Source organism: Cryptotermes secundus, unplaced genomic scaffold, assembly GCF_002891405.2.
Source record: "Cryptotermes secundus unplaced genomic scaffold, Csec_1.0 scaffold822, whole genome shotgun sequence".
Classification (NCBI taxonomy): domain Eukaryota; kingdom Metazoa; phylum Arthropoda; class Insecta; order Blattodea; family Kalotermitidae; genus Cryptotermes; species Cryptotermes secundus.
The window spans coordinates 76547-89626 of NW_019724755.1; the positions used below are offsets into that span (position 1 = coordinate 76547).

Here is a 13080-nt window from a genome sequence, read left to right on the forward strand (position 1 = left end):
TGTATTTCACCATTACTAGTCTCATATCTTAATACGAATGAGAGCTGTGATTGGCTTTGAATGTCTGTCGTCTCGTCAACCATTACAGCAACAAAAGGGGCCGAGCTTACTTCTCTTTTGATTTCTGTTAGAATTACGTCACTTATTGAGTCAATAAGGTCGTTTTGTATTCTGTTCGATAAACCTGCAAATACTGCACTGTTTTCAAGGTGAACATTAAGTTTATGATCATATTTCCTCAACAAATGAACTAATTCCACATAATTACCTCGGTCGATAGAATCCACGCTTTTGTCATGACCCCGGAGGGCAAGTTGCCTCTTTCCTAAATGGCAGATGATATCAATCAAGCGTTTCATTATTTCTCTATTTTTTTTCACATTTTCATTGTGCTGTAGTATCGTTAGGTGCTTTTGATTGTCAAGTTGATAGTCAATTCGAGATTTCCCGAACATGACAAATTGCATTGTTGAAATAATGTGAGTCTGAGAGTTCTCATGTCATTTCAGTGCTTTATGAAGATTGTTGATATCACCAAACCCAGTCTTGTTCCATACATTTTTTTTCATTGAGAAACAATAGGCATGGCGAACAAAACAATTTTCCTATATTACGGCAACCGGATAGTCACTCTGTTTTAGAATACTGTTCCAAATTAAATTCCCTCACACATAATTTGGTCTGTGCTTTAAGTTCTGGCAAATGGCATGTCGGTCGTCCTCTTTCTATAATCATTTTCTTTTCAGAAAAGTCCCTGCTATTAAACCTCCGTTTTAAAAGGCTTTCGATTGCACAGTCGCAGTCGCGTTGTCTGCCAGCATTCATTTTAGCTGTTCCCTGTGCGTGTAGTCTAATCATGCCCCTGCCCATGTACTGCAATACTGCACTTGCTTCCCTTAAACGCAGAGAGCTTCTTTCTGATGCGTCAAAATACGATCACAGATACACTCTTACGCCATATAAATATGCACTTTCAATATTTTAATAAAACTTAATGTTACCTAGGGCACCCAACAAGACTGAAATCACACATAAACAGTTACTTTTCACATAACCATCGAAAGAACACAGTCCTTCACTTCCATATCACAGGCTTTAGCCAGCAAACCGAAAGTTGCTTCCTTTCCCACTTCGGGTAAGACGAATTATTTTGAAGTTTAACGAAGGAAACTTGGTCAACCCTCCAAGCAGGAAAAGGGAGCAGGCAGAGGAGGCATGTGGCCTTGAGCAGGAACATGCGCTAAATGACAAAATTCAAATCCTTATTATTCAAATTGAATTATTTATATATTACTTTTCTTTTCATTTCTTAACTACAGAAGCAATGCTTCCCTTGCTTCCATGCACGGCACACCACTGGTCTTGAGTATTACTCCACCATCAGTTACTTGGTATACTGTACTGAAACCAGCAGGTACCATTAATACTTATTATATGAATTCCAGGCAGAATAAAAGATATAAAAAGTTGTCCTGTATGAATGAATGTATAAGGGATGGGCCTTCTTGGCCCCTGCACCACGACCACAGTGATCTGTTGTGCCTCCCCTGCTGATTATCCCCTCAGAAATACTGCACTTCGAACGAAGAGCAGGATTTTGTACGTGGGGACGTCAAGTTGTCCTGTAAGACAGGATGAATATTTCTCAGTAACTTTCATTACTTGTTAATTTACTTTGTGAGGATAATATTAAAGTAGACCTTAAAGAAATAGGTTGGAAGTGGGTGGATTTATTTCATTTGGACAGGGATAGGTGGCAAGCTCTTGGGGCATGTCAATGAACCTTCAGGTTCCATAAAAGTCAGGGGGTTTATTGACTAGCTGAGCAATTTACCAAGAAGAACTCTGATCCATGAGTTAATTATTTAATTAGTTAACTCTGGCACAGTTATGATTCTGACATCCTGCCAGTTTCACTTACAAGGATCAACGGGGCCCCAGTTTCTGTGCTATGCTGAACAGTACATCAGCAGTCCAGAAGTTGGGAATGCGGACAGATATTTTGCCCGAGTCTGCTGGCAGGTGAAATCCAAGCTTATGCAGGAGCATTATGAATGGCTGGTATAATAATATGTTCGTTTGTTCCAAGTTCCATGGAACAACAGGGATGGACTGATTCATCACTGCATGAAACCAAACAACTCACTCTGTATGTTCAACAGGAGACACACATATCCCAAATGTCACTTTTCAGTCATTCAGAATTACTGATCTATTTTCTCAATTCTAGCTCACATAACAGCTATGTATACTAGTAAATATACAGTAAAACTTATCCAAAAATAAGCCTGGATCAAGCAGCAATCTGTCTCCATTAGAAAATTTCTTTGTTCATAAGAATGCAGAATGACAATAAATGCAAAATTGTCTGAAACTGATTATCACAGAAAAGTAAGAAGTTAAGAGGAAAAAGTTTCATGAAAACACGTTTACCTCTTCACGTAATTTTGCTCCCCACTGCAGCATGTGGAATTTATCTGACAAGGAACATTCTGTGTTCAATGGAAAAAAACTGAACCTGACCACTGACAAAATAAATACACAATATTTTAATGACTATCAGAAAGGGAAAGAAGAAATACAACAAATATGTTTCTCAATATGCGCAGTGTGCATATACAGCAGGAATTTCTGGCTTGTGATACATGGCGACATGAACTACATAACATTTTTTATCTCAAAGTATCTGTGTTAAATAGAAACCTGTCTTGAACTCAAAACATCCAGGACCCTTAGTCTTACAGCACAAAATTCAAATAAGGAATATAACCTGTATTAGGATCTTCAATCAAAGTTTTCATGGTTGTTAAGTTCTGGGACATACTACAGAAAAATATGCCTTTGGCTTTCAAGAATACACTGCATAGAATGTTGAAGGTTTCCTGTTTTGGCAAACATTGTAATTGCCACCTTCAGGGTTAATATCTTAGGGGAGGGTTATGGAAGGTCTTCTACATGTCTCACAGTCAGCAGTGGGAGGTTATACAATGATTAGACAAATCAGAGGAGTGAAGTGCTATACACTAAGGAGTGACCATACAGATTATGAAAACAGGTGATCAGAAACAATCTGAAGACCAGATGGCCCATGAAAGATGTGATGAAAAATGTTTCAGCATCCACATGGTCAACCTCCTGCCTTTTAACCGCCTTCATCGAACAATCATTAACTAAAGCAGACCTACACAGCTGGCACGATGAACTTCTTCAACAGATCCTTCCATAAGCATGTAAATAAATAAATGATGACAGTATCATCACCCCTTCTCCTATCCATGTGGTTACTAAATACTTGTTCAGCAATTTTCTTCCAAAACACATAGGCACTAAGATCATTTTCATTGCCTCTTCTATTTACCACATGGAAGCCAAAAACATTTCCGTCATCTCATCCTTAACACATTCACTGAGACATTTCTTATTAGCCCCTTTCAGGACTACCTGGTAGCCAAAACACTTATTTTTACTAACTGCATGGCTGTGCCTTACTGGATGGTGCTCCACTTCTTCATGGCTGCACCTCAAATTTACTGCACATTGTGGAAGCTTCCACAACCCTCAGAATTAGATTAATGTTGAAGATGGTATGTGCTGTGTCTGCCAAATCAGGAATCCCTCAACATTCTATGCAGCGTACCATATAAAGCTGCAGCCATATAATAAACTCCAGCTGAAAATCGAAAGGACAGGAATATTTAGACAAAGCTACGAAAGGCCTTAACCGGTCCTTGCACAACGACCAACAGTGATCTGCTGCGCATCCCCCTTTCATCCCTTCAACAATCCTATGCTTCACCTAAAGTGATGTGTTTCACTTACAGGGGTGTCTTGGTGTTACCTGGCTCCATAAGGTAGTGACCACATGATGAACCCTTAATTCAGCTTTAGTTTCACAGTTGCATTGGATGTATGTGGTGGATTCACCTTTCACTAATGGGAATGTTGGGTCTGCACCATAGCTCAACTGATTAGTCACTGGCTTCCCACCACAGTGGCCCAGGTTCGATCCCTGGTCTGGTCGACTGGGATGTGTAGTGGACAAAGTGGCGCTGGGGCAGGTTTTCTATGAGTACTTTGGTTTCCCCTGCCAATCTTCATTCCACCAGTTGCTCCACAATAAACCTCACCTATCATCTGGGGCTGGTACAATAAGCCAGAAGTGGCTGCAGTACAAGGGACTTAGTCCCAACCCACTAGCAATAAAAAAAAAGGGAATGTTCATTAATCCCATTTTCAAAATGTATGCTTTCAGATGACAGTGTCCTGTGAGTAGTCCTATCACCCAACACAACCAGTTTCTGTTTAGTTTTCAGTTCCTTGGTTATTCTGACAATGGGTCCTCATAGGAATCCCTCTGCCTGTCTGAGTCCTGTTAAGGTCTCCCACTATTTATTATGGTCTCTGTTTGTTCAGTCCCTGACAGCCCTCTCGACAATTCCCGCTGAGATGCCGCAATCTGGTTCAGGTCCTACAAGCGGACATTCAGATCCCAATTTTGCCAATTGATCAGCATTTTCACTACCTTCAATACCCTTGTGGGATTGTCAATGTTCTAAAAGACAACCACATAAAACTGTAACAATTGTATATATTAAATTGTATAAACTGAATGTACAGAATAGCTGCGAAGCTATGTGGAATGTCAAAAGTTGGATGGCCATGAAAATGGCAGTTTGTTCCACCGAGAGTGCGCTGGCAGAATTTGCTCCTCTGTAGTAGATCAAGACTTTACGGCCGTTCAGCTGGTTTGTCTGGCCGGTGATGTGGTGCTGCGTGCGCCGGTAGGAACAGCTGCATACGGTGTGGACTGGAGAGTTGTGGCAGCTACGTTAGTTGCCTGGTCGCAGAGCGTGGTTGCTGGAGAGTTGTGGCAGCTACGTTAGCTGTCTGGTAGCATTGAAGAGCTGATGACTCTGATGACTGATAGCTCTTAACTGAATGTGATCACTAACTATTGCTAGTTCTGGGCTCTGGATTTTTATACCATGCTTGCTGGGCGGAGTTTAAACTTGCAGTTGCTATTGTGAGCGCTGACTGGCAAGCGCATGTGATGATCTACAAGTGGGTTGGACATTGAGTGCTGTATTAATACGAGTGTTGGCAGCAATGTGATTGGTTAGCACACATGATGATCTACAGGTGGGTTGGACATCGAGTGCTGTATAAATATGAGCATTGGCAGCCATGTGCAACAATGTGATATTGACCTAGGAGTGAGTGTTGTCCGTTAGACCGGCAAAACTGCATGTTAGTATGTGGGATGTTCCCACACCCTCATACTGCAGCACATGTTATGCCGTGGCAACAGGGGTGGGTAAAGACCACTACTAATTCACTTTGTCAGCCTTCTCTTTGGCTAATCAGCCCCACTGTCACCAATTGTTCTGCCACAAGGGGGCTAGGTAAATTCATTAATCACTGAGGTATCTGCAGCCTTGGTTTGAGTTTGCAATTCTCCTGAAGGATTTGGGGGGATGCCGGGATCGTCAGGGAGGAGGATTCGCACGTGAGGGAAAAATAGGTTCATTAACGTTACACCATTTTTCTATTCTATTCTATTCTCATAGATCCCTATATACATAATATATACACAATGTGCCGACGTTTGTCGGGTTCGCAGTTCACTTAGGTTATTAAACCTGTAGTACAGACATTCGTTCTCTTCCTGTCACCCAGCTATCAGGTATCCTACACCTCTGTCTCTCGCTTTCTCTGTTAAGCCTAGCCCGTCTGGTCCTCACGTTCTCTCCCTGGGGTTTGCACTTTAATGTTATCACACTCAATGTTCATGGCTTATATGAAGTAGGTCCACTTACTTGTACTGACGAAGCAGGCACACACCACCAACCAACATCTACTCAGCGCCATCTCTCTCTCTCGGCGATAGCCTTCGGCCACACTGTATCGACAATTAAGCTCTCGGGGGTTTGATCCCTTTGTGTTTTTGTACCCTCTTTTTGCTGACTCGCTGGGTTCCGGGTGTGTATTCACCTGCCCATTCTGGCGTGAATTTGGTTGGGGTGGCTTGCTCTCATTGACTGTTTATCGAAAGGAGATTTGCGCTTTCTACTCTACCACCCTCTCTGACTCGGCGATTTCCCAATGCCCTAGTTCTTTCTGTTCTACTTTCATATAGCCTCTTCCTTAGTGTCAGCGTTATTACGCTGTCGTGCTAACACTCGGATTACAAAACTGTTGCCTAACTACTTGCATTACCCTTCTTTGCAACTCCAGTTTAAAAGTACATTTCATTATTTCTATTTCTTAATCTTATTGTCTAAAAACACTTATTCTAAATTAACCGAAAAACATATCTACTTGTACATAAACATTTCGGGCGTAACAACATATATCAGCTGAACTCTGTTATGTTTAGCTAGTTTCAGAAGGGATTGATGGCAGTTCTAAACCAGTTTGCAGCAGATCTTGTAATTGCCTAATGATATAATTGCAGCTTTTCTCTCCAACAGAATATAAATGTTTCTATTTTTACAGTCCCTATGCAGATTCCCTACTGTGCATGCATTGATGGCATTCACTTCTGCTTGGAATACTGTGGTGTATTTGCTAAGGCTTAAGTAAGCTTCCGCCTTCCCCATGCTTATTAGGTTGAAACCCATCTTTTCATTCACTTCTGTCAGGAAATCTAACCATGAAAGGTGTCACAGACACATCTCGGTATCATTTTATGTCCTCATCAGTAGGATGGGGGTCTTCTTTCGAGATAAAGCTACCCCACGCAACAAAAACATGTACAAGTCAAGGAGGATGCCCCATATATATGTTCACACAAATGATCCATACCACTGAACTGTTTACCTTCCAGGTAACATCACAAAAAGTGGGAAAAATGAAATTAGGTAAGCATGAAAACTGCCACTTCCAGAGATTTAAAAAATTTTTGTAGGGGAAAGTGATATATACACCTCATTATTTCAATAAAATGAACATTACTTATGTGTTAGTTTAGTAAAATGGGCCATACTGTTCCTCAGTTACATGTACTATATTTGAATGAACCAACCAATTGAACCTCAAAGTAACTGACAAATTCTATAAAAGAATCTGTAGTATATATATTTTTTGGGGGGCTGGCATGTAAAACTGGCAACCTCATCACCATCTTTGAGCCAACTATCTACAAAATGTGGAATCCTCTACATTTCATAAACCTCTACAGCCTATTACAGGAATAGTTTTTGGTACATAATGTTTGGGCATTCTTTACCAAGTAAAAAAGAATACCTTATGTAGAGGGCATGTCTGGTTCATTTCTAACCTAGCATTAGCACCCAAACAATTAGATTTCATTTAACTTCATACGTGGAAATTTTACTGAAAGATATCAGCAATTTTGCTTTTAAAAAGGGAGACCTGCATATATTTCTGCATGCACGCAATTTTGCTTTTAAAAAGGGAGACCTACATATATTTCTGCATGCACATCAAGTGAAACCCTCTAAATGTTTATTAGAGCAGAAATGTTTCAAACAAAAGTGGAAGAGAAATATTAAATATGGAATTTTACACCTAATACACTTCATCCATTAATCTTGCATGTTATAATTCTGAATTTCTTTTTACAGTATCATCTTGTAACTTCAGAACCACTGAACAAATTTTGATAACATTTTATATTGGAGGTCTTTGCGCAGATTTGTATAAAACCATGTAGTCTGTCCATCTATGGATGAGTAACAAAGACATAACCAACATAAAAATATTATATGGGAAATTCTCACTAAAAGTTGTCAAGCAATTCTAATTTTCAGCCATACTGACCCATAGAGTGCTACTTACTTAAGGCCATAAAGGGACTTCATCATGTATATCATAAAACATCAGATTTTACAGAGCCCACAAAGTAAACTTGAACTAAAAAATGCCACACTGTGTACACCCTTTGAAATCTTCTTTATACATGTATCAGTAATTCTGATAATGAAAAAGACATCAATACCATTAAAAACTAGAAATATCAAAATAATGATAATTCAACAACTGTGAAGAAATTAACACTGCAAGTTCTGAAGAAATCTGACAACCATGATTAAACAAACACCATTATGTGTTAATTATGGTGAGGTATACTGACATTTGCTTACATGTATAATGGTGTGGAACTGGTTCCATTGCAGCCATTTTGCTTGGCATGCAACCTTTTTCACAGTTCAACTTTACATGGCATGCTTGTATCAGAATTCTCTGAAGCCATACAATATGTTTTCCATTGCCCTTTTTAATCAAGTGATCTGAAATATAAGAAAATGTATAATCAATACTAGATAGCCTACATCTATGAGTATACTGAGCAACCTATCAAACACAAACTAAATATCCTAATTAGCGGCATCCGTAGTCTAGAGGTAACGTTCCCACCTCATGACTCGTGGTACGTGGGTTCAAATACCCGGCAGAGGTAGTCGAATTTTTAAGGGCGGAAAAATTCAGAGAACAAGTCCTCTGGGAGGGACTTTAAGCCATGTGTCCCATGTCATAGCTTTACGGCATGTAAAAGAACCTCATATCTCCAAAGGAGATCACTGAGCCAAATTCAAGGATGTTTCCTGCCCAACAATAGTCTCTAAGGCCTCTGATAGATGGGGGAAGCATTACAGACACCGCCAAGCTAGTGGAGGCCCAACTTGCTGGCTCGGCGGGACTGATGGTACGCACCAATATCAGTAGGGTATAGAGACTAGTAGAATATCATAGAGGGAAGCACAATGGACCAATACTGGTCTAAGTGCATGAGGAAAGCCACCCTCTCCAATAACTAAGTAACTAACTAAATATCCTAATTCAACCAAAATTAACTCAATGCAAAACATACCAAACTCAACCTAACCTTACCTAGTAGGGTCAAAGCCAATTCAAAAGCAAAGTCACACAAGACCACACCAAGCCATGCCAAACCAAGAATAATGAAGCCAAGCCACATCCTACAAATGTTTTTTTCTCCAGGGCCCAACCATTTCTGGGGGCCATCCACTGGGTGCCAGGAGGCTGGGGGAGGGTCTTCCCCTGGGGGTTAAGTGGCGAGGGCCAGGGCATGAAGCTGACCACTCATCTCCATCTGGTACAGAGGTCAAAAGGGAGCTATACCTCCACTCCACAATAGGTCTGAATGGCATGGTGCTTGCTTAATTAATTAAGCAAAGGAGCAACTTTACCTTTTACTCATCAACACCAACGTCTCCCAACTTTCTCTTCCTTTATGTTTTGCAAGCCAAAATTTTGAATGCACTTCTCATCTCCCCCACATATGCTTGCTATACATCCTGCCCATCTCATCTTCCTTGATTTGATCCACAAATAATATAAAACAAAAACACACATCATGAAGCTTCTCATTATGTATTTTCCCCATCTCCTTATTATTTCCATCCTCAGAATCAAATTTTGTTCCCTATACTGTTCTCAAACACTCATTTTACCTTCTTATTTCTGGGTGAGACATCAAGTTTCACACCAAAAAACAAAAATTAAAATTATAATATTGTGTATCTTATCCCTTACATTTTTATGACCAATCATATAACAAATTAAATTCAAGCCATAAAACTACACCAAATCTAAACTAGCCTAATATCTGGCAGTAGCATTTTCATTGTCCCAGATATAATGCTTATAGCACTATGAGCATGATGTCACAGGCTCATCTGTTGAAAACATGGTCGGAGACAAGAACTAAATATTCCAGGGACTAGCTACATGTTATAAGGGCCAAAGCAAAACTGTTCAGTGGCTGTGACTGTGTTGGGTATGATGTGTACGACAACATCCACTCACCTCGCAATACTTCTATTCCATCTGTAGGCCTCCTGCAGCACCTAACAGCTGTACCATAGACATGCTAGCAGTCCTAGCTTCATCTCCAGGTTTACTATATCCATTTTGACCTGTAGCTTTCTGTATGAAATATGTAAGAATATGGTACAACATGCACAAAAATCAAACAAGAAAACGAAATGCCATCTTGTTTAATGACAACAATTGCACAACAGACAAAATGCTAATTTTAAAATACTGTAGTTGTATAATTAAATTCCCAAGCTAAAACAGTACAGCAGGAAAACAAAGCACAAGGCTGTCAGCCTTATGCGCCAGCTGCCCTTTGCTCCTAGGAATATTCCTGGTATTCATTTCTGTTCGAGATGAGTCGACCCCAGGGCTATAGTGCAGCTGGAAGGATTACGTCAATTGAAAAATCAAATGAACTAATCAGAAATCAAATCCATGACCTTCCAGCTTGTAGCATAGAGCCTAAACCAACTTCACTATAACAACTCACATCAGCTAATTCTTCTTAAAATAAAAATGAAAATGAATAACTCCACACCATAATGTAAGGACATATTGTTGCCATGGCTACTATAAAACATACAAAGTTTACACATTCAGTGCCATCATGATATGTTGCCTCATTACTGTGGCTACTACAGAACGTGAAAAGCTTACAGTCCCACTGATGCCATGATCTCACTGTATCCCTTTATGGGGAAAGTAATGGCAAGATTAGCTGGCTTGAACTCAAACCCATGCATACAGCAGCAAAATTAACAGCTTTCCTGGAGTTGTTTCATTAAGGGGAACCTTCACAGAACTTCTTCTACAGCATGACATTTCGAAGAAACAGGGTGGAGTAAATGGCCTTTTGTAATTATTATGATAATGACTTTATCATCATCATCATTACTGTTGTTGTTGTAGATACACTTAAAACATTTAATAGACATCAGTAAACTCTGAACTCCTTTCACTACTGTGTAATTAGGTAACAGATGAACATGAAACAGAAAAAAAAATTATATAAATAAATAAAAAAGTGACTTCATACAGATAGCACTGTTCAAAATGTGTTGTTTCCTGATGCCTCCAGATATGACCTGTTTAACCTCTGCTGGTCATTGCCCAGCTAAGCATGGAATCCCTTCTATACTGTAAGAGGGTAGATTCTGTTATTCCCCACGACGCAGCGATTATAACAACAAAGGTTGGCAGATTGGTCCCACAGCTTACCATGTGTTCTGAATCAAAGGGAGGAGGGAGCCTGTAAGCAGGCGGACAGATGTGGTGACGAATCAAATTCAGAACCGTCTGTGACATCCAGGGTCATATCCAGAGATCATCAGGTTCCCTACATTATATATCCTCTTCCAACTAAGAAACTCACTTCTGCATCTCTTTAAAAACAACTCATAACTTACCAGCATTTCTTCCTTCATCAGATCATCATACATGCTTCGGCAGATTACATCTTGTACAAACAGCTGCTGAACGATCTAAAAATGAGAGATATGTTGTACAATACAGAATACACAAATTTTTCAATTGGCAATATTCCTGGACCTGAGTAAGAGACCAGACAGTCTTAATGGCTTTATTTACACTACTAGTTACAAGGACACTGTAAAATACTGACAATATGAAATGTGTTTAAGAAAATATATTTTTTAATGACAACAAACACATGATACTCACAACAAGCACTGTAAAATTCCATGCAACAAAAGGTTACAGTACAGAGTAAATAATTCGCTAGTGGAGGGTGGACTACAGCTGGGTCCACTTGGCACGGTGGCCACTGAGTGGCCTATTGTACCTGCCCTGGGTGATTATGATGATGATGATGGAAAATTTGGTGGAATGAAGATTGGCAGGAGAAACTGAAGTACTTGGAGAAAACCTGCCCCAGCGCCACATTGTCCACCACAAATCCCATTTGACCAGACGCGGGATCGAACCTGGGCCCACGCGGTGGGAAGCCAGCGACTAACTGCTTGAGCTATGGCATGGCCTACAGTACAGAGTAACAAATGTATCCATGCCTGATTCTAGGAACATCTCAAATGCCAGGATCATGAGGCTGAATCCGGTATGGGACATGCACATCTGTCAAAGTTCTCCTGTTTCGTGCTCTGATAAAAGAAGTGTGACCATCTATGAAGATTTCCTACTGGTCTGAATAAGGTAATGTGAAAAAAAACCTCAAAAATCTGACTCTAGTATTGAATTATGAATCATGGCTGAGATGTAAGGAGCATCATAACATGAAGCCACAAGTTTTCCTCTTCTTCTTATCTGGCATTATAGCCCTTTGAGAGACTTGGCTTCCTTGATAACAGCATTTGCCATAAGTTTTACTGTGAATAATTCTTACCACCCTGTCCATCTGATTGGAGGCTAATAAGAGCACAAGTATACCCTAATAATGACTTCCTATGAAAACTGTACCTCAGATTACAAGTTATGGCAAATAGTACAAACCAAGCAATTCAGTATTGTGGTTATAATTTCTGCTTCATATCTGGGAAGTCTCCAATTTGAATATTGGTGAGACTGACCACACTGAGGCTCTCATGTTTTTCCAAGCTAATTCTGGAACAGCATCTTAAACGACAAGGCCTTACTAATTATTCATTATCCCATTTCATTTCTCAGGCAACACTGTATAAATTGAGCTATAGCCTTCCTCAGAATATTCTGCCAGATTTGTTTGATCCTGGGAATTAGAGCATCCAGTTTTCATCCCTTTGGATTTTGCAACAGTAATTTTTTTACACAGTATGGTGACTAGCCTTGCACTCAACCCCCAACCCAAACCTGGAGGACAAGGTCTCTGTATGTATGTCCATTAGTCACAGGGTGGCCCAGTGATAGCCCCAGGCACTGTATTCTCTTTTCATCACCTTTAATGACCCACAAGGCTAAGGTGGAGGTATTCTAACTCACCTCCAAATGGGACAAGAAGATTATCTGTACCAAGTATTTGTATTTCATTGCATCACTCTTAGAACCAAGTTTGCAAGTCATTTTTATCACTGCATGAAGTTCAATACATACAAGGTGTGGCAATAAAGAACCCGGATTACTTTTATGACTCATTTCCGGCCACGTCATTGACGAAGAGGAGGGTAGGGCATTGACCCTTGGACTTCCCTCTACCGTCACACAAAGTTTCATTCACGTGCATCGGTTAGTCTGGCCGCGACCATTGTTAGAAGCGGATCGTGTTTCTGAGCTCCGTCGGAATAATGCTGAGTGCTAATGCAGAACAACGTGCTAACATCAAATTCC

The 13080-nt window shown here is 40.2% G+C and overlaps 1 protein-coding gene across 8 annotated transcripts in view; it reads right to left on the reverse strand.

Annotated features, from left to right (window-relative positions):
* Positions 1–13080, reverse strand: part of LOC111862949 — a 40223-nt gene that overhangs the window by 14894 nt on the left and 12249 nt on the right. For 4 of the 8 annotated variants that reach the window (XR_004512855.1, XR_004512854.1, XR_004512856.1 and 1 more), the window contains 4 exons: positions 11211–11285; positions 9793–9912; positions 8106–8252; positions 1922–2123 (listed from right to left, as the gene is read on the reverse strand). Coding sequence is in view for 1 of the 8 variants with exons in the window: in XM_023848840.2 (XP_023704608.1) it covers positions 8106–8154 (49 nt within the window). In the remaining 7 variants the exon portion in view is untranslated. Of the gene's footprint in view, positions 1–787; positions 1623–1921; positions 2124–3504; positions 3671–8105; positions 8253–9792; positions 9913–11210; positions 11633–13080 lie in introns of those variants that run through there. The other 4 variants (XR_004512857.1, XR_002842515.2, XR_004512858.1 and 1 more) reach the window with 4 other exon arrangements.